Below are 23,005 nucleotides of genomic sequence, written 5' to 3'. Positions count from 1 at the left end.
ATAATTTTCCCTAAATAATTTTTCCCTAATTATTCCCTAAATAATTTCTACCAACCAGATTTAGAGTAGAGCTTACAAATGTCTCATGATGTCAGCAGGTATAATATCTGAGAGCCAGGAAAGGGGTGCCTGGGTGGATTAGTTGGTTAAACATCTGACTTCAGCTCAGGTCATGATCTCAAGGTTTGTGAGTTCGAACACCACATCAGGCTCTCTGCTATCAGTGCAGAGCCTGCTTCAGATCCTCTGCCTCCCTCTCTCTCTGCCCCTCCCCTCCTCATGCTCTCTCTCTCAAAAATAAATAAAACCATTAAAAAAATAAGATCCAGGAGAAAACACTCACCAGCATCACTAAAGACAATATATAGTAAGATGCAAAAACAAGCCACATATCTTTAAAAAATTAATGTTATGCTGTATGTTCACACATATGAACTACCCAGAATCCACGTGTTTTATTTTTTTATTTTTGAAATATGATTTATTATCAAATTGCGTAACATACAGTATATACAGTGTGCTCTTGGTTTTGGGGGTAGATTCCTGTGATTCACCGCTTACATACAACACCCAGTGCTCATCCCAACAAATGCCCTCCTCAATGCCCATCACTCATTTCCCCTCTCTCCCGCCCCATTCCCCATCAGCCCTTAGTTTGCTCTCTGTATTTAAGAGTCTTTTATGGTTTGCTTCCCTCTCTCTCTGTTTGTAACTATTTTTTTCTCCATACTTTTTAAAAAGTGTATCTACTTGAGAAGAGAGGGAGGAAACAAAAGAAAGAAAAAGGCAGTCTTTCAATATTAATAGGCCGGAAATCTGGGATTTTAATTTAAACCAACATCATAAAGGCATAATAAAAGAAGTAAACTATCAATGTGGGTTTTTACAAAAATCTTGAGTTGTTCTGTTAGGAAGGATATCCTAATTCATTTTCTATCTACAATATATATATTTTGAGGCATTTGAACTATCTCGGCATGAATGAACATGTAGCATTACCTGTAAGACACCCCTTTTGTTTTTTTTTTTTTAATTTTTTTTTTCGACATTTATTTATTTTTTTGGGGACAGAGAGAGACAGAGCATGAACGGGGGAGGGGCAGAGAGAGAGGGAGACACAGAATCGGAAACAGGCTCCAGGCTCTGAGCCATCAGCCCAGAGCCTGACGCGGGGCTCGAACTCATGGACAGTGAGACCGTGACCTGGCTGAAGTCGGACGCTCAACCGACTGCGCCACCCAGGCGCCCCGAGACACCCCTTTTGTGAGAAAGTAGGTGTGTAAATAAAAATGTTTCAATTTGGGGGGCTTATACTCTCTTTGGGGGCAATTTTTAATTTTGCACTTGATTCCCTTAATCTGAGTTATCAGAGAAAAAACGAAGTATTTCATGGGAAGTTCTCATCTTCTCAGCAGTTCGGTGAAGCAGATGTAAGTTGAAAAAAGGAATCATGTAGTAGGAGCACTGACCAAAATTTGCTGGAACACATGCTTCAGGTCCCTCACACTAATAGATTTTTTAAAAAACCATAATAATCTATAATCTTGCTCTTGTCTCAATATAAAGTTGCACATTTAACTCATTTCTAAATCAAAACTGGGGAGTATAAATAAATGAAAATATTTAATTTTTAGTACCCTTATTTGTTTGAATTTTATGTTTTAAAAACTGTACTCACCACATGCAATTGACAGGTAAACTTGAGAATCGGGTGTCTGGTGTAGGATGCGAAATGGAGCAACTTTAGCAGTAGAGTCTAAGACTGAATCAAGAGTCCCAACCAAAAGCCCTGTTGTAATAAAGAGATTGTTGAAATAAAGATTTTACAATACGTAAAACTAATATCACTTCATCTGACAAACAACCAATGGATTAATCTTTTTTAAAATTTCTAGCCCAAAGTTTCCTTGTGAAGATTTTGCTTAAACAAAAAATATACTCAGGACAAAGAGACTACTGTGCTCCAATGTGAGTAGTACTGGAGAAAATTATCTTCCAATAAAAAAATAAGTCCATTTCATTGTCCAAATCTCACTATATATTTATAGCACTTATATCCTCCATAAGATTATGCATACAGCAGATAAGAATGTAGATTTTGGTACCAGAGATTTCCTGAGTTTGAATACTGGTTTTGTCACTTGTGCCAAACTGAACCAGTTATAGTTAACTTTTTATCCTCATTTGTAAAATAAGGGGGTTAAAATGGACCTACCACAAAAGGTTGTTGTAAAGATGAAATGAGTTAGTATTACATATAAAAATTAGAACAATGCTTAGTACATAGCAAAACATTCGATGTTAGCAAATACTATTTATATTAGAAAATCTTGGATATTTAAACAAGATAAAACCTTGACTAACTAAAATGTATAGGAAGGGAATTTTCTTTTTACCAATTCTTAATTTTTTTTAATTTTAGAGATAGAGGGAGAGCAAGTGGGGGAGAGGGGCAGAGGAAGAGAGAGAATCTTAAGTAGGCTCCACACTCAGTGTAGAGCCTGATCAGGGGCTCGATCCCATGGCCCTGGGATCATGACCTGAGCTGAAATCAACAGTCAGACGCTCAACTGACTGAGTCACCCAGGTGCCCCCTTCTTTAATAATTCTTAATTTCTCAATTTGGAATTCAAGGTTTTTGATCAATTAGTTCCAATTTAATTAACTGATTATATTTCCTACTCCTCCCTAGAACAAAGTTTGATGCTCTCTTTAACAATCAACTAATTTCTGTTAGAATCTTTGCTAAGCAGTTCTCTTTTTACCTATACATGCTAATACAAGTCTTCTAGCTCAGTCCAGCTAATCCAAATTCTACATTTTTTTTCAAGACCTACTTCCCATATAAAATCTTGACTGGTAGCTCCAAGCAATAATGTGTTCTCTTTCCCCTGATTACTTATAATGCTTAAAGTCTATACAACACAACCAGCATTTTGGTTATTAGGCTAGTTATTATAGCTACTTTCTAAATGCTTCATATATATTAACCTAGTCTCCTAACCTAGATTATTAGTTCTTTGAGGACAATAATCATGTCTTCTACTTCTGGGTTTGTATTCGCTCTTTTAACATATTGCTAGGCACAACAGGAGCAAAATTTCAGTAGGATGGCTAAAATATCTAAAACTACCTTCCTTTTCTGGAAGCTTTGATTGGTTGAGTGTTGGTGTTGTTTTATAAGCAGTTCTCTTTAATTTAGCATACAGATTTTTGGGGACAAATTTAAATCAATTGTAAAATAGGCTTTTTGCTATTTTCCTATCTTTACCCACTTAAAAGGAGTTAAGATTTCAAGCAAGCTTTGAATGAGAATACAGGTAGGTTGGCAGATGTGTGGTAGGAAGTTATTTATTATAAGCATTGAGGGAGGTAAATTAGAAGATTAGGATATAGAATAAAAAGCTAGACATCTGCTCAGCTGAAAGGAAAGGGTAAGAGAATGAATGTAAGAATCAATAAAAAGTAAAAATAGGGGTCACAAATGCAGCATATCAATTAATCTGACAGAGGGTAAACTATTTGATAGTGGGGTAAACTATCAAGGAAGATTTTGGCAATGGCAACAGGTACAGATTATAGAGAGAAAAGTCATCTGATATCAAAAAATCTGGTATGAATTGAAGACTTAAGAAGTAGAAATAAGAAAATCCAGACAAATATTCTGAAAGACGGGGTACTGGGGAAGAGAGAATGGGAATGAGGAGAGACAGAGGAAATTACTGTATTTCACCTAATAATGACAAAATTCCTGAAGGGTTTGTACATAAAAGAAATAAATAATTCTATCACTTTCAGCCTGAAAAGGGGACTGTGAGAAATTAGATTTGGCTAAGAGATCAAGGATAAAGAAAAAAAGTAGGAGCTAAACATTGCAGATAGCCTCTTCAGAGCAATATGATTGAAATTATTAAGGAAATGGAATAAAGGAGAATGTTCTCAGGTTGAAGACCAGAAAGTGAAGATATTCAAAAGAAAGGTAAAAGAGTGAAGTAAAAGAACCACAAGAGGTAAATATCTTCAGGCTGAAAAACAAAGTCAAGTATATGAATCTCTATGTATATAAATATACAAATAACAATGTGACAAAATTGTCAAAATAAAGGTATTATAAGTTTAAATAAAAGCATATATTAAACAGCATTGGTTTGGGGTGCCTGGGTGGCTCAGTCGATTAAGTGTCTGACTTTGGCTCAGGTCATGATCTCACTGCTCCTGAGTTCAAGCCCCACACAGGGCTCTGTGCTAACAGTTCAGAGCCTGGAGCTTGCTTCAGATTCCTTCTCTCTGCACCTCCCCTGCTCACTCTCTGTCTCTGTCTCAAATATAAAATAAAACAAAAAATAAAAATAAAAATAGCACTGGTTTAGCTGCTAGATTTGCCTTCTAAGAATTTAAATTCTAAAAATTTCAAAAAATGATTTTCCAATTTGTGAGGAAATCATTTATTTTGCTTTTACCACATTTTTAAAAAATACAATTTATTGTCAAGTTAGCTGAATACAGTGTATATAGTGTATACAGCATGCTCTTGGCTTCAGGAGTAGATTTTCATGATTCATCACTTAGCACATTTTAAATAAAACTAGCTGAAATTCTATTTCCTTGTTTACACACACTAGAAAAAGTAGTATTAGAAGAATAGGAGAGGGACACCTGGGTGGCTCAGTTGGTTGAACGTCCAAATCTTGATTTCGGCTCAGGCCATGATCTCAGTCCCAGACTGAGTCCCAGAGCAGGCTCTGTGCTGACAGCATAGAGTGTGCTTGGGATTCTCTCTCCCTCCGCCCCTCCCCTCCTCTCTGTCTTTCTCTATCTGTCTCAAAATAAACAAATAAAAAAATACCATGCTAAAAAAAAAAAAAACAATGGGAGAAAGAGCAAATTGGTTTAAAAAAAAAAAGTTTGGCTTGGGGCGCCTGGGTGGCTCAGTTGGTTAGGCATCTGACTTTTGCTCAGGTCATGATCTCATGGTCTGTGAGTTTGAGCCCTGCATCAGGCTCTGTGCTGACAGCTCAGAGCCTGGAGCCTGCTTCGGATTCTGTGTCTCCTCTCTCTGCCCCTCCCCCACTCACACTCTGTCTCTCTCAAAAAATAAGTATCAAAAAAAATTTTTAAAAATAGTTTGGCTCAACTGAAAAATAATGGGTGGAGTGTGGATGTGTGAGGAGGCAGGAAAGAAAGGAGAGGCCAGCATAATCATTCTGAGTAACACAGTAATGATTAATTCTGATAGAAAGTGTGAGACTGGGGACAAACCAGTCAAAATCACTGGCAAGAAAGGTCATTTTTTGCTGCAGCAGCAGAAATATTTGCATTATAAGTGCCTTACACTATGTAGAAAGGAAACTGTTCCATTTTTGTAAGTGCATTAAATCAGCATAAAACGATACAACAAATAATTTGGAAGCTAGTGCTACAATACATTTTTAGTCACCTGGGAAACCCACCTCATTAAGCTATAATCATCATCAAGTCCCAGCAAGTCAATTAGGATTTAATATGTGCTAATGTCTGGGTTGTAAAAGTACAAGAAAACAAGCAGATAACTTGGGGTTACTTTTCTATGTACACACAGGTTTATTATCTGACAGCCTGAACATCCAAGGTCATGAATCAGACTACACATGGGAACTTCTACAGTTATAGTAAATTGGGAAGAAAACAGACACTGTCAGCTACATGACAGAACAAGAGATTTAAAAATATAAAGAAGTTCAAATCATCCTTTGAATGTCTATATTGAGTAAGGTACCACTGCTCCAGACCCTCGTAAATGTCTATGGGGTTTTGATGGCACCCAGCCATACAAGTAACACCAAACTTCCTAAGGATATTCACCATCATAATACTTTTTATTAAATGGCATAGGATGATAACAAAAAAGCAAGATTCTACCATTTTTCAAAAATAGGCTATTTTCAGGTCATGATTATTGTTCACAAACCAATTATATATTTTTTTTAAAGTTTACTTATTTATTTTGAGAGAGAGAGTGAGACCGCGAGCATGAGCCAGGGAGGGGCAGAGAGAGGGAGAGAGAGAATCCCAAGTAGTCTCCATGCTCTGCACAAGCCCGCGTGCAGCACATTCTTAAAACTGCAAGACCATGACCTGAGCTGAAATCAAGAGTAGGATGCTCAACCAACTGAACCACCCAGGTGCCCCAACAAACTAGTTCTTTTTAGCTGGACAGAGATAATAGCACCACTGAGATGAAAAATATCCTAATAGGTTGCCTAGTCCAAACTCTAGCAAACTCATCTACTCCATAGTATCTCTGATAGAAAGCCTGGCTTACTCCTTTATAACTCCAGAAAGTTTACGTCTCCCAAGGCAGCCTATAGCTTTGGTGGGACTCTCCATTAACTTCAAAGTGCTTTCTAAAATATGAAAGGATTTATATATCCAAATGTTACAGTCAGGACTAGCTTTATGGGCTTGTGACCTGTCCATAGGGCCCCATGCTCAAAAGGGCCCCTGCTTAGTTAAATGCTATGCTGTCACTGTCTTGAAATTCTTCATTTTTGAACAAAGAGCTCTGAATTTTCATTTTGCACTGGGCCCCACAAATAAGCTAGGTCATCCTAGTTTATAGTAGTTATCTCTGGGCAGCAGGATGATGGGTGATCATTATTTTACTTTATACCTGTATGTATTTTTGGAAACTTTTACAATGAATATTTAACCTTTCAGATAAAAAAAAAATAAACCTACTTCTTACACACTTTTAAAAAGGAAAAAGGAAGGTGCTTCTCAGGATAAATAAATGCTATTTCCCTGTAGCATTTGGGGCAATGCAAAACATATACTTTATTCAACACGATGGGTCTTCAGATATCATAACTATCTTGTCTCCCCTTGCTTATTCTTCTCCTAGCTTAAAATATTCCTAGTTCTTTCCATTGTTTGTTTTATGAGATTGTCTGGGCCTCTTATTTTTTCTTCTACCATTCTCTTAACATACCTATTTCTCAAAGTTTCTTATAAAATGTGCCATTTAAACCTGAATGCCAGATATGGTCTGAACAAATGCAGGTTTCTTATACTGTGGGCTCCATGGTTCTATTAATGCAGTCTAAGATCATACTAACTTTTTACTACATACTACACATACTACACATACTACATCTTATTATATTAAGCTTGTGACCAACTAATCTACTTTGATCTTTTTTACAAATATAAGCACCAACCTAGATAGTCTCTGTCCTGTACAGGTGATTTTTAAAAAAATAACCTAAATGCAATTTACATTTATCCATGTTAAATTTTATCCCACTAATGTCAACTGAGCATTCTAACTTGTCCAGATCTTTCCGAATCTTGATTTTTATTTTCTATGACCATGATTCTCAACGAAAACTTCGAACTGGATTCATTTGGAGGAGTATTTGAAACTACTCAAGCTCAAGTTTTGAAACTACTAAAGCCAAGAGATTCTAATTCAATTTATCTGAGATATGGCCTGGGTACTCTATTTTTCCCCTTAACTTTAGATCATAAAAATTTTCAAATGTACAAAAATAGAGAAAATAATATATTGACATTTCTGTGTGCCTATCACTTAATTTCAATAATTATGAACATTTCATCAATCTTCTGTCATTTATCCCTTCCTGAAGTCATTTAGTTTTTTTAAAATTTTTGTTTTTAATGTTTATTTATTTTTGAGAGAGACAGAGACAGAATGCGAGTGAGTTAGGGGCAGAGAGAGAGGGAGGCACAGAATCCAAAGCAGGCTCCAGGCTCTGAGCTGTCAGCACAGAGCCTGACGCGGGGCTCTAACCCACGAGCTGTGATATCATGACCTGGGCCAAAGTCGGATGCTCAACCAACTGAGCCACCCAGGTGCCCCTCATTTAGTTTATTTTTAAAAGGTTCTTGGTTAAATATAACACACAGCCAATGCTGAGATAACTGACCTATGGTATTAATTGTCCCTTTCAATTTTTAGACACTTGCAAATTCGGTATACATTTCTCTTTTGTATTAGGTCAATGATAATGACAAATAGGTAGGACCCCCCCCAAGGGCTGAATGTTGGAGACACTATTAAAACAGCCACAGCTTGGAGACAGTAGTCATCACCAATGTACTAACTTAGTACACTTCAGTTTGACAAGTGTCTCTTTCTGCTTGTAAACTAGATTTAGGGCACTGTGTAAGGCAACACTGCTTTAGTGGCAGAAGAGTCATTTAAATTAACTTCTTAATTACAAGCAAGATTTATTTCCATTTTAAGTAAAATGTCTGGTTATAAATTTTGGCCATAGAAATGATTGCTAGAACTTTATAGTGGATTCTGTATCTTGTCATAAATTGCCATCTTTACAAAGCCAAACAAGTACTCCTTTACTGAATTTTTTATAATCTCAACTTCATTAAATGTTAATGACCAAACTAGTAAACTGCCAACACACTTAGTAGGAAATACATTCAAATAGGAGAAAGTAGTGTTTTCAGTAGAGGTTGTGGGTATTCTTGATTCTATTGCTTTTGTTACCAGATCTAAGTCGTTAAAACGGGATTGTGAATGCTTATTTTAGAATAATCCAATAGCCACAGTTGGCATTTTGAAAGCTGCCAACCTTATACTAAGAGCTTTGGAAAATTAATAAAAGTAACTCTTCTTTGTCCTATTTTCCCTCTCCCTGCATTCTTTTAAAGACATTTACTTGAAAACTAGGTATATGTAAACACTCATTTCCTTTCTCAACCAAAATCTTTGTTCATTAAAGGATTTCGAAATTTGTATAGGGAAGTAACTGATACCACAAATGACAGACTATAATGTCATGTGGGGAAAAAGAATGCATGAATTATCAATCAAACGGAACTACATTTCTCAAGATTAAAACATAGGGAAATGTGAGAAGTGTTACCATCTTTATTTACAGCACTTTCTTACACTTTAAGACTTATCAATATACAAAAAAAGAGTAGCCCTCAAAAAATTAAAGACAATACAACATCTGAATTCCTAGATGCAAAGCAACAAGCATGGCAGCAAATGAATAAACTCATAAACAGTACAGCACTTTAAAAATATTATTTAGAAGACCTGAAGCTGACCATTATCTTGGTTAGTATAAAACAAAAGGACAACTAATACAATGATAAAAAAATCAACAAATGTGATTATCCCTTGTTTTAAAACTTCACTTCTTTGGGGCGCCTGGGTGGCGCAGTTGGTTAAACATCCGACTTCAGCCAGGTCACGCTCTCGCGGTCCGTGAGTTCGAGCCCTGCGTCAGGCTCTGGGCTGATGGCTCGGAGCCTGGAGCCTGTTTCCGATTCTGTGTTTCCCTCTCTCTCTGCCCCTCCCCCGTTCATGCTCTGTCTCTCTCTGTCCCAAAAAAAAAAAAAAAAAAAGTTGAAAAAAAAAACTTCACTTCTTTATAATGGAGTAAGGGAAGAAAAAAGACCATTTAGACTGGGGTAGAAAGAAGAGTGGAGATAAAAAAACAACAAAGATTTAATTCTCAAGTACCTTTAATTTTCTATCTCAGGTTTTCCTATTCTAGAGACGAGGGCATTATTTTTCAACAACCTTTTCTAGTTGCTAAGGGCATTATATCTTGAGTCTCATATTTCCAACCACAGATAAATGAATCTGGAATACTTGCTGTGTCCCCAACGACTGTCATCTTTTGCTTTTACACTATCAAATTATTTGTCCTGCTGAAAATGTCCTCCTCATTTCTCTCTACCAATCCACATCCCAGATATTATTAGTTCTCATAGATGGGTGATTTAATTCAAAAAACAATACAAACTGGTTTTTGACAAAATGTTCCTCAGATGCCACACTGGAATTATGCCACCAGAACACCACCTATGGTTATTAATTGCTGCTTTTAGGAAATCTTTGTATCATTTAACAGGGCATCTCATACGCATACTTTACACCAGACTTGGCCTTGCAAAATTGTTTTGAGGGTTTCAAATACCCCTCATTCATGACTATAAGTCACCAAAACCAGGCTGATATTATTGCTGACTGCCTCAGTAATTATATATTTGTTTGCTTACTTGTTTATTATCTGTTTATCCTACTAAGTTATAAACTCTGTGAGGGTAGGAACTATTTGTTTTATTCGCTATTGTATACCCAACACCCAGGACAGTAGCTAGCTACCACCCCATTTGTTTCCACCCAGGACAGTAGCTAACTGCTACCCCATTTCTGGTTCCCTTCACAGCAAAACTCCTAGAAAGAATTATATACATTTGGTCTGTCTCCAAATATCTGTTTGGCTTCATATGCTCTAGTCCCTCTGGTCCCTGCTCATAGGTTACCTTAAAGAAGCCTTCCCAGACCAAATTTATCTAAAACACCAACCCCTCCCCTCTCTATCACTGTAGCTTACTTTATTTTTCTTCATATGGCTTAACACCACCTGCAATGTCTTATTTGTGAATTTGCCTCTGCCAACTAGAATGTCAGCCCAAGGAGAATAAAGATTTTATTTTGTTCACTTGCTGTTATCTCTAGCACCTAAAACAGTGCTTGGTTTTTAGAAAGTACTTGGTAAGTATCTGTTAAATGAATGTATCCTGTACAATCACGTACAGGATTTATTCTTACCTTTTGTGCTTATACAGCAACAGCAAAAGGTCGAAAACTGGGCAGATTTTCTAACGTAAAGGTAATATAAAATCCAAGCCATAGCTGTACTGCCACAGGGTAAACATTACAGTGCCATTTATTATTAATTTTTGGCTTACCTTACATCCATAGTCCTTCCACAACTGTCCACTAGAAACATGTTTTTACCAGCTGAATCATTTCTACTTGAAGTATCATGTTTTGAAAAATACAACTAAGATGACTAAAGAGTACTAAATGTATTCTTCAATACCACTCAGTAAGACAATAAGTGATGCTTATATCTGCAGAAGTGCTGTTGAAGAACTTCCAGGTTTTGGGCAATCATAGATCAAAATAAAATGCTGTTGTGATATTTTATTCTAATACTTGTATGCCATTCTGGTTATAAATCATAAATGCATAATCACTCTCATACCAATATTATTGAATAACTATCAGTGTTTTACTTTTGTAGTAGTATGATTGCAAATTGGACATATTCAATGTTACTATTCCAAATTAATTTCTATATACAACATGGGAAAAGTAATTATTAGGGAAAATGGTATAAATATAGGTCCTCCTTTGGCCTTCAAGTACAGAAAATGGTACTTCATTAATAGATAAATGAATACCAGATGTTTATATCATTGCTCACAAGTTTCAAAAACTCATGAGACTCACATAACAATGACATGAGGTGGGGAAGATAAGTTTTGTTACCATTTTACAGATGAGGAAACGAGGCCTTTATAAAACAATTAGAGCTGAATAGAGGCAGAAAAAAATATTAAAAAATCAGGGAAGACAAAGTCGGGTTAATAATGCAAGTGGAATCACTGAACTCAGTGGTATACTGATGTATTTGTGGATGCTGGTTTGTAGCTGACTTATTAAAAAGAAAATCCCATAGGGTAACCTCTGGGGAGGTCAAATTACACTGTGTTCTGTTCCCTCCCTGGAACATTCTGACCCATGCAAAATCAAGTAAAAAATTACTTTTAAAGATCTCTTTGAATGAGAAAGGTCAGCTTTGTGGGAGGTTTTGAAAAATGAAGGTTGTTCAGGGTCATCACTTTATAGTCTTGTTGTTTCATTAGAATGAAATCTGCTTGATAGCAATTAATACTAGTTTCCTACTTATATAATAAATCTCCAATACCTTAATCAAAAAAAAAAAAAAACCCTCTTCCCATGAGAATTGAAGATTCATGCCCCTAAGTTGAAGTGGAGTAGCAGAAGTTTCCTGTCTATGTTTCAGGAAAGGAAGACCCCAGCAGCAAGCAAGGGAAAGGAAAAAAGAGAGAGTAGTGTTATTAACAGGTATCTTAAAAAACAAACAAACAAAGAAACAAAAAAACCCTGAGGCTTATAGGTATGCAGTCAATAATCCTTCCACTACTACCAAGAAAAAGTGGTGACAATGATCATCCTTCATATCTTAAGACTTCCAATGAAACTGTCCTTTCTCACTCAAAACAACATAGATGGATCTAGAGGGTTTGATGTTAAGTGAATAAGCCAGAGAAAGACAAATACCATATAATTCTACTCATATGTGGAATTTAAAAAATAAAACAAATTAACAAAGAAATGAACAAAAAAACCCCACAATTCTTAAATATAAAGAACAAATGGGTGATTGCCCGGGGTTGGGGGAAGATGAGTGAAACAGATAAAGGGGATTAAGAGTACACTTATTGTGATGATCACTGGGTGATGTATAAAACTGCTGAATCACTATATTATACATTAAAACTAATATAACACTGTAAGGGCGCCTGGGTGGCTCAGTCAGTTAAGTGTCTGACTCTTCATCTTGGCTCAGGTTATGATCTCACGGTTGTTTTCCCTAGGGGTTGCTCTAAGGGATTTTCTATTAAGTCAAAATGATATTTATTAATTTACAATATGTGTGTGGCTAGCGATTTGATATTTATCTGAAATGAAATGTCATGGTCACCATTTAGACACTCTGGTTCCAGTAATAAGGTACTTGGGAGACCAAAAATTTTATCAGTTCCTTTGTGAACATGGAATGCAGGCATATTTTGCTAAGAAAAACTTAATCGAGAATGTTTTCAAAGTTGGGCAACTTGAGTTGCGGGTGGGGAAAAAGGAGAGAAAGCCTTGTATTTTTGAGAGACGGTCACTAACAAGTTCTTTTAAAAGCTACCTTATTATGTATGTGTTTACTTATGACAAATCATTTCCACCATGATTTAAGTTTATATAAATATCATAAAACATTTTGAAATGGAAAGCGCATTTAAGATATTATTATGTTCTAGTTCATACATATGATTTAATTTCAAGGTAATGGTGCCAAGATGAAAGAGGAGAGAGATAGGGAAACAGAATGTCTTAAAACTTCTCCATTTTAATAAGTTTACTCTTTAGTCTCATTCTACAACCCCAAAACAAGGTCTACTGAAGGAGATGATCATTCTAACACACAAGAACCCTCTTACACTATGCAGATACGGAATATTCAAAAATCAGATACTCTCAACAAATGATCTGAATTAAAGCTTTCTGATTGGCAGATCTTCCTAAGTCTGACACACTAGAATGTAGCCCCATAACTCCACTCATGCAGCACCCCAACTACCAAGCAAATTGTTGATTTGTGCTTAATGAGCCAAATATGCATAAATTATTTTCAATTACATAAAGACAGGTGCTAAATTGAGATGCTATAGAAAAGTCATTACCCTTATCAGCCAGGAAGATCAAGGGATAATGTAAGGTAACTGCAAAAGTCCAGAAGGGTGAATTACTCCACTAAATGACAGAAAATCACTTTATCTATAAAATAACCTTTACATATAATGAAAATTTCCACAAGATATTCTACCTTACTGTGAACCAGGAAAACTAAGATTAAATAGGCAAATGATAAGTAATCTACTAGATGTCTACTAAATGGGTTTCAGAAATTTAGAAAAGGACCTCGGAATTCTAACTTACAAGTTAATCTCCTGTTACAACCACCCTAGGGTTCTCTGTTGCCCCAATTCCATTTTTAGGAAAAATAAGAGTCAACTAACTTTACCAAATCCACAGCTAAAGTCATTACATTGCTGGTGGTTATTGCCAATTATCACATGGCAAAGAAATAAAATCTTAAATAAAGTACAACTATTAACATTTCTAGATGGTCATTATCTCTTCTTCATTAAACAAAATGTATAAAGGAATCTTTTAAAGGGGTAGCACATAACACTGGATTTCAGCAAGCAAAACAGACAAAGGCAAGCTTATGCTGGCACCCAAACTCCTGTGAGAGGTAATCCAAATGTGGATTTGTGTAAAGCATAACAGACCTCTTGGCTTCACAATTTTAAGTAAAAAAAAAAAACAGTAATTGAGCAGTCATAAAAATCAGCACATGCTTATTCTGGACCAAAACGAACCAAACAAACCTTAAAAACACCTCTGCTCCTTTCTGATCCATTTTGCTTAATTTACATGTAATAAAGTGGCAGCACTCGTGGAAATTTCAAGCATCTTGACAATACCACAGGTAAAATAATCATGCAGACATACACATTGACCACAATATGGGCCTATGGCTATTCTCAACATACATGTGTGGTAGAAATCTTGGTTTAGTTCTGCAGACAAATCTCTTATTCTAGAGATATGGGCTTTTGAAGAGTACATGGGAGTGAGTGGAATAGAGAAACTGGTGCAATAGGTCTATGTTTTTTTTTTGTGTTTTTTTTTGTTTTTTTTTTTTTAATTTTTTTTTCAACGTTTATTTATTTTTGGGACAGAGAGAGACAGAGCATGTACGGGGGAGGGGCAGAGAGAGAGGGAGACACAGAATCGGAAACAGGCTCCAGGCTCTGAGCCATCAGCCCAGAGCCCGACGCAGGGCTCGAACTCACGGACCGCCAGAGCGTGACCTAGCTGAAGTCGGACGCTTAACCGACTGCGCCACCCAGGCACCCCAATAGGTCTATGTTTTAAGAAAACATGTGAAATGAAAAACTAAACACAGAAAAAAAAGGAATGATTATTTACAGGAAATTTGCAACAAGTAAACTCTTTCATACTCCATTACAGTGGTTTGATTCTCAAGAATCTGATTTACCTATTATTTTTCAGGAACACAGTTGTACAAAGTGAAATATACCTCCTTGGTAAATGTGGACAAGAACACCATAAAAATTCTGGTCAAGAAAAGTTATGGGGAACCAAAATATTATGCTGTAACACAGGGCTGTAAGATGTTTTAAATGTACTCTGAGTTGTTCTTAATGGACTAAAGAGGGTAAATAATGTCACTGGGTAATTATGAACATTGATTCTCAAATTTAATTTGGAAAATAGATGCATCTATTAAATGGAAAGTCTCCTCTGCAAAATAACACTTGTAATTTTTAAAACTCAGAAAATGACCAAATGTGAGTTTAACCAGGCAATTTTTGTTGCCATATTTTCAAGGGGGACTTTTTAGAAGCCAGATAAGATGAACAAGTCTTGCAAAATTAAAAAAAAAAAAAAAACCTCCTGTAGAACCTCAGAATTCTCTCCAGCTTGGGGATGGCTTGGAAAAAAAGAGGAAATAAAGGCACATATCTGTCACCACCTTAACAACATGCACTGATTTGGCACCAATTACCTTTCATTTCATCCTCTTAACTCTATGAGGTAGACACCATTTCCTAGAAGAGGAAGAGCAATGCCATCTCCTCCGTGAATCTTTACACAACCTTTCAGTTATTTGGTTCTAATTAGAATTTGCCTGATTTACTAGTTACTGGTTATAAGTCCAATTTGCCTGGGTTACTGGTTACTTCCCCCTAACCCGACCCTCTCCCCCGTATCCAGATCAAGAGCAATTCAAGGGCGGAAAAGTGAATCGTAACTGTCTTCGTACACTAGCATTCCTTGTGGCACACAGCAGGCGTTTATGTGTAATAAATCAAAGTATCTGTCGAATGCCATTCAACAAGAGATGAGGATGGGGCTAAAATGTAGATTTCCCTACTCTTCCCTCTTCCCGCTACATCACGCTGCCTAAAGGAAGTCTGGTCCACCACTCCAAAGCCACCATACCAAACTGCAAATGGTCACGAAAAAGAGCTCTGCGTCCCCCTACCAGCCGTGTCCAAAAGTTTGAATGCCCCTGCCCCAGACGAGAAGTCTCCAAATTGTCTGGAGGCTTTAAACACGTGACCCAGGGCCAGTTCTGGATTTGCAAAATCAAATCACTGAAGCCAGGACGGATTCGGAGGCAAGAGTTAAAAACTTCCACTGGTTTCATAGGTTGGCTTACAATCGTGGCTTTGAAAGAAGGGGCACCGCCGCACACTCGAGAGGGAAACGAATTACGACGACGGTTACTCTGAAATAAGATCCCAGGGACTGAAAACTGGGTGGCAGAGCAAAAGATGCTAAATTGGGAGGGGTCCGCGATTCTGAGCCCTCCCCCGCAAGTCCGACCTCCCCACCCCCCGCCACTTCCGAATCTCTCATTTGAAGCCTTTCCCTCAGGATGTGGCCGGGGCTCCTCCCTTTCTCCTCACCATCCTCCCTGCCCCCCCCCCCCCGCGACGCTTACTTGCTCCCCCACCAGGATGGTGATTATCAAGAGGGGGTTTCGTGAAAAAAGTTAAGTCCACAACTGCCGAACTGGCCCCTGTCACCAGCCTAAACGCTACCTGTCGAGGTCTAACACTCGTCGTCAGCCTCTCCCCCGGGGAAGCTACGGGGCAGGTACTCTGTCTCAGAAAGAACCCCTCCTCTGCCTCAGATTATTCCACCGCCTCGGAAAGGACCCCTCCTTCCATTCCCCCTCCCACCCGAAGCGCAGCGGCCAGTCGAGTAAGGTATTTTCGGGACTCAGGGGCGGCGACGGAAAGGTGGTGGCAGAAGAACCCGAGCCCCTTCGCCCGGGGCCGAGAATCGCGCGTTGGGTGGCGACGAGTAACTGTTTTCCTCGCCGCCTTTTAAGTACCCGCGAACACGGCCCCGAGTTGGGTGGGGGGTGGCCACAGCTTACCTGTGAGACCCCCTCCGCCTTCCTCGCCGTAGCCCCGACGCCGCTGAAGCACGAAGTAGTCGTTGGACCTTTCCATCAGCCACAGCTTCAGTGCATTTTTCAGGAGCACTTCCTCAGGCTTCAGCCACATCGCGGACTTTGTGCCGCCCGGCAGCGGCGACCCAGATACCTTCCTCCCCTCACCCTCCACCTGTCTATTTCCCTCTACTTCTCCTCCCACCAAATCTCCCTCAAGCCAAGCCACGGCTTGGGTTCACGTTTTCCACACTTCCCCCAACCCTCCCTTCTCTCCCACGTAGGCAGCAAGATTGCCAATTCCCTCCCACAGCTCTACCGCCCGACTGGGAAATAGTCCCGCTTCTTTGCCTCCTGGGAGTTGTAGTTTCCTATTCGCTTTTCTGTACTCAAACAATGGGAGTGGGGGACTACGATTCCCATAATCCACTGGGGTGAGGACGGGGTGCGGGTGTTTTCAAAGCGCGTCCCGCCACCACTTAAGTGTATTTTGTCTACTTAAACTTTATTTTTTTTTATTTTTTTTTTTGCCTACGTAAACTTTAAAGCGGTTTTTTTTTTGTTATTGTTCAAATAAATGAGCCCCAGGTATAATTATGTTGCTTCTTCTCATCATTTTACAGCCGAGGGTGTTAAACTGTAGAAAACAAAGTTTCTGGAATTTTGGAGTAAAGAACGGCCCCTTCTGGGAAGCAGCAATAGCGGCAACTGATATTAAATGAGCTCTTTGAAAGCTATTTCATAAACAGATCATTTCACGTAATTCTCACAGAAGTCTTTCGAAGTGGATATTATTCCTCACTTTGCACAAAAATAAAAGCGCAGACCGGTGAGGTGACTTATCCAAGGTCACACAGTAAATGGAATCTGATAGAATTCTAATTTAAAATCTTCCTTAAACTGGAGAGTGTGATGCTAAGTGAAATAAGCCATACAGAGAAAGACAGATACCATATGTTTTCACTCTTATGTGGATCCTGAGAAACTTAACAGAAACCCATGGGGGAGGGGAAGGAAAAAAAAAAAGAGGTTAGAGTGGGAGAGAGCCAAAGCATAAGAGACTCTTAAAAACTGAGAACAAACTGAGGGTGATGGGGGGTGGAAGGGAGGGGAGGGTGGGTGATGGGTATTGAGGAGGGCACCTTCTGGGATGAGCACTGGGTGTTGTATGGAAACCAATTGGTCAATAAATTTCATATATTGAAAAAATAAAATAAAATCTTCCTTAGACTAAGCTCTTTCTGCCCATACAGGAAGAATATAAAATCTCCAGAAGCCACATGATTTTATTCACGCCGTGGGCCCCTCCCTTCCCCCACTGCCACCCCAATCTATTTAACTATTGTAATCAGCCACAGAAAAAGGTCTTCTCCAACTTTCCTTTTCAGGATCTAAACAATTTATAAACATTTCCCCCTTAATTAAACTCTTTAAGGAAAAAAAAATCCCTTTCAGGGCAGCCTTCACCTCTTTGTACCTTTGGCAGCTCCTTACACACTAAGGTGAATGAGGTCAGTGATTTGTATGGCATCGCAGTGAGGAATTATTTGAGGGACATTTTTATTTATTGCAATAAATGAGCCGATCAGAATTAAAGGGTGCACTAAAAGCAAAAACAAGTGTGTACAAAGAAAGGAGTTGGGAGGAAATGTACAAAAAACATGGAGCTCTAGGTGTGCTGTTTTGAGAACAAAGCCTCAAGGCCATTTCAATTAAAAACAAAAATGGGGTGGGGCACACCCAGATGCCAAGTCGTGGAGCCAAAGAACTCTGCCTTGGAGCAGTGTCTCTGGCTTAACCTTTCCAAGATGTGGGCCAGCTCAAGGGAGGCAGGTGTGTGCTACAACAGGGATTTTTCTTGGGGGTGAGAAAAGGGTCAATTTGGGATTAGCTTCTACTAAAAGGCAGTAAGTAGTACCAAGGCAGCTTCCTGGAGAAGATGGGAAGACACAATCATCCCAGAGCCCAAACTGCAATGTGTCTTTGGGGAAAGCCATCCCAATTTGGATGTACACTACTGAAGACGATTTCTTATCTTCCTCGTAAAAGCTTAGTGAATGTAGCAAATGTCGAAAGATGTGAGTTGTTCTTTTTACCTTTCCTTCTCTTTTGAATTTTCTTCCTCATCAAACCACATTCTTTTCCAACATCCTTAATGGTTACAGTAGTGACAAGGGCTGTCCAGAAGTGGATGGTTCCTGGGGTGCCTGGGTGGCTCAGTTGGTTGAGCATCGGACTTCAGCTCAGGTCATGATTTCACAGCTCGTGGGGTTGAGCCCCACATCAGGCTCTGTGCTGACAGCTTAGTCTGGAGCCCGCTTTGGATTCTGTGTCTCCCTCTCTCTCTGCCCCTCCCCTGCTCATGCTTGCTCTCTCTCTCTCTCTCTCTCAAAAAAATAATAAAAAACATTACAATAAAAAAGAAGTGGATAGTTCCTCTCTATAATATTGATTTAATCCTTATTTAAAAACTTGTATATTTTTACATCCTTACTTTATAGATGAAGAACAGGAGTCTCAGAGAAGTTAAATAAACTAAGATCACATAGCTAAATAAGTAGCAGAGTTGAGATTTGAATGTAGATTTTTCTCACTACAAATTATGACACTATACTACCTTTTGCATATGGTTAATCTATTAACCATATGTATTAGGACATCAAATACAACATGTCCAAAGCCAAACTAAATTCTCCAATATTTTCCCTGCACAAAGTTGTTTACCATTCTAGGTTCTCATAGTTTACAGCACCACTGTTACCAAGATGTTCAAACTAAGAACCTTGGAATAATCTTCAACTTCTTTCTCCCACCACCTTCACTGTCTCACACACATACCCTCCCCTCTACTTTTTTTTTTCAAAAGTCCATTTCACCCTATTACCACTTCAGATTGGCCTCACATCACTTTCCTGCTACACTGTAATAGCATCCCAACTCATCTTTCTGGTTCCAGTCTTGTTTTCTGATTTATCCAAGCCACATATTTATGGACATAATGTTATACCATGCAGAGATAATACCTCATTTATCCAGCAATCTTTTCAGCTGAGTCAGCCTTCTAAATCATAGCCTGAAACATCTATCTGAAAAGGTAGTAGAAAACCACAAATAGCAGGGTCCCCGGGTGACTCAGTGGCTGAAGCGTCCAACTTTAGCCCAGGTAATGATCTCGCAGTCCTTGAGTTGGAACCCTATCGGGCTCTGTGCCGACAGCTCAGAACCTGGAGCCTGCTTCAGATTCTGTGTCTTCCTCTCTCTCTGCCCCTCCCCCATTCACTCTCTGTCTCTCAAAAATGAGTAAACATTAAAAAAAATTAAGAAAAAAAAAAAAAAGAAAACCCCAAATAGCAATTCTAAACCCTGTGCCATTGAAGAGCTGAGGCTGGCAAAGATTCTTCTGGATTCTTATTTGAAATGAATTTCACAAGCTTAGTTGATGCTTGACAGCATGCAGCAGGTTTAGAAGCAGTAAAGATTCAAAACAGGTGGAGCACTGTGAGAGGAGAACCATTTAAACGTTTGCTGCTCAAAATGCGGACCCTGAACCAGCAACATCTGCATCACCATCTAGCTTGCTAGAAACTAGAATCTCAGAACCCATCCTAGACCTGCTGAATCAGAATGTACATTTTAACAAGATCCCTAGGTAATTTGTAGGCACATTAAAGTTCTAGGTGCATTGATTTAAGCAAATTAGATATTTGAAAGTCAAACTCTACAACAAATTGGGGGTGATTAATCATGTTTCCATTAAGACCTACATAGGCATCTTTTAAAAATAAGTCCTGTTAAAGAATTTTAGATGATTTAATTGCTTTTTCAAAAAGTTTATTTCAGGACATGCCCATTAAAATTTTCTAAGGCAGTGGTTGAAAATGGGTATGGGTTGGAGGAGAAATTGCCACTATTCATGCTAAGCCCTATTTATATATGCTACTAACCATCAAAATCTAGGTATGTCCACAAATATCTCACATTCATGATATGTTTTTGGAGACAAAAAAGAACTAGTGGGTAGTGTTTTTCAATCTTTTCACCAAATTAACTCTAAGGTAGAGGACAGTGAACATTTATCTCTGGAGGTCAAAGTGCCCACCATACATACATACATAGTCTAAATTTTGTGTTGTTTTTTTTTTTAAGTTTATTTAGAGAGAGACAGAGATAGTGCAAGTTGGGGAGGGGCAGAGACAGAGGGAGACAGAGAATCCCAAGCAGACTCTGAATTGTCAGCTTGGAGCCTAATGTGGGGCTCGAACTCACGAAACTGTGAGATCATGACTTGAGCTGAAACCAAGAGCCGGACGCTTAACCAACTGAGCCACCCAGGCACCCCGAAATTTTATATTGTTTAAAAATATTTTATATTTAAATTTTATATATGTTTAAAAATATTTTTAAAATTCACTCCAAACAGAAGAGGCAATGAGTAAAAGCCTCAGTATTTGTTATAGCCTAGGGTGATAAAATTTCTCCAGATGTTACAGAGCTTAATTAAACTACTTAGTAAATGATCAAAAACTAGATGGGGGGTGGTGTGGGGAAGGAATGTTCCTAGCATTCCAACCTATCTTTAAATGCCTGGGAACCATGTACATTCTTATTTGTAACATAATACAAACTGACTCCTGCTAAACTTACATATGAACTCTCGGAAAATCCCTCCCAAATTTGGAGACTCCCTATACATATATATCTACTGCCACTGTTAATCAGTTTATATTTTGATTATTATGTAAGAGTAATAAAGTCTGTTGCTCAAACTATCTTTTTGTTACCAATATAGGAAGAAAATGCACAAGTGACACGGAAATATGACAAAAAAAATTGAAACATACATCTACACAGACTTGTACATAATTCATAGCAGCATCATCCATAATGGACAAAAAGTAGGAACTGTTCATTAACTGATGGATAACCAGATGTGGAAAAATGGAATATCATCAATGAAAAGGAATGAGGTGCTGATGCATGCTTCAAACATGAATGAGTCTGGAAAATATTATACTAAGTAGAAGAAGCCAGTCACAAAAGATCACACGCATATTGAATGGTTCCATTTATATGAAATGTCCAGAATAAGCACATCTATAGAGATAGAAAGCAGATTGGTGGCTGCCTGAGGCTGGGAATGGGAGCAGAAATTGACTGCAAGTGGGTATGAGGGAACTTTTTGGGGGTGATGGAATGTTCTAAAACTGGATTGTGGTAACAGTTGCACAACTCTGTACATTAGCTAAACATTGTGGAACTATACATTTATAATGGGCAAATTTTGGGTGTGTTAATTATACTTCAATACAGATGAAAATTTTATTTATTTTAATGTTTATTTATTTTTGAGAGAGTGAGAGATGAGTCGGGGAGGGGCAGAGAGAGAGGGAGATACAGAATCTAAAGCAGGCTCCAGGCTCTGAGCTGTCAGCACAAAGCCCAACGCGGGGCTTGAACCCACAGACAGCAAGATCATGACCTGAGCTGAAGTCGGACGCTTAACCGACTGAGCCACCCAGGCGTCCCAAGATGAAAATTTTAAAAATTATAAATTTTCCCTAAAAAGAACCCCCCCACACACACATAAAACAAGAAGAATATAGATCAAGAGGTTGTTTATTATGGGGCATCACACACATGTACACCTGGCATATTGCCACATAAGACATATGTGTACCCAAGACATATGTGTGCTTTTTTGATAATCAGGGCTCTGAGGTGTCCCTGTTTATTAATAAACATCTGTTTATCCTTAACAAGTTTGACAAAAGAGTTAACTCATTAACAGCATCCCAACAACCATACTGCCAAAGAAAAGGCTGAAGGAAAAGAAAACTTTAATAAAGTGGTTTTATGTCTTGGGTAGTATAAAGATGGACTGGCATCAAGGTGTTTTTCTAACCTTATATTATCAGTGATCAACCTCGTTATTTACCTTGCTGACATTGAAAAATAACTCAGGGGGGTGCCTGAGTGGTTCAGTCGGTTGAGCGTCCGACTTTGGCTCAGGTGATGATCTCATGGTTTGTGGGTTTGAGCCCTGTGTTGGGCTCTGTGCTGACATCTCAGAGCCTGGAGCCTGCTTCAGATTGTGTGTCTCCCTTGCTCTCTGCCCCTCCCCCACTCACACTCTGTTTCTCTCTCAATAATAAACATTAAAAAAATTAAAAAATAATAATTCATGGTACATTCAGTTGTATTAAAATGTCAGCAATTCCCCTCTCTGTAATGAAATATGTAAATAAATATCATACTAAAGTTTGAGTTTTTATTCATCAAATATATCAATGACCATTTGCATCAACCATTTTTTTTCCTCTCCCAAATCCAAGCATATATGAAAAGTTAGTATAGGCTAACTGAACTAAACAGCAGATGCAAAC

At 38.3% G+C, this 23,005-nt stretch overlaps 1 protein-coding gene across 2 annotated transcripts in view; it reads right to left on the bottom strand.

Moving 5' to 3' along the window:
- The window catches only part of TBC1D8B (TBC1 domain family member 8B), a 60,900-nt gene extending 43,950 nt beyond the window's left edge, over positions 1-16,950 (bottom strand). The window contains exons 1-2 of one of the 2 annotated variants that reach the window (XM_043571514.1): positions 16,608-16,950; positions 1,679-1,789 (exon numbers count right to left, since the gene is read on the bottom strand). In XM_043571514.1, the coding sequence (XP_043427449.1) occupies positions 1,679-1,789; positions 16,608-16,737 (241 nt within the window). In that variant the 5' untranslated portion in view covers positions 16,738-16,950. The remainder of the gene's footprint in view (positions 1-1,678; positions 1,790-16,607) is intronic. The other variant, XM_043571515.1, reaches the window with a different exon arrangement.
- Between the last annotated feature and the right edge of the window lie 6,055 nt (positions 16,951-23,005).

Source organism: Prionailurus bengalensis, chromosome X, assembly GCF_016509475.1.
Source record: "Prionailurus bengalensis isolate Pbe53 chromosome X, Fcat_Pben_1.1_paternal_pri, whole genome shotgun sequence".
NCBI classification, from domain to species: domain Eukaryota; kingdom Metazoa; phylum Chordata; class Mammalia; order Carnivora; family Felidae; genus Prionailurus; species Prionailurus bengalensis.
Note: the sequence above shows the minus strand (reverse complement) of the source record. Positions and strands in the feature narration are given on the sequence as shown.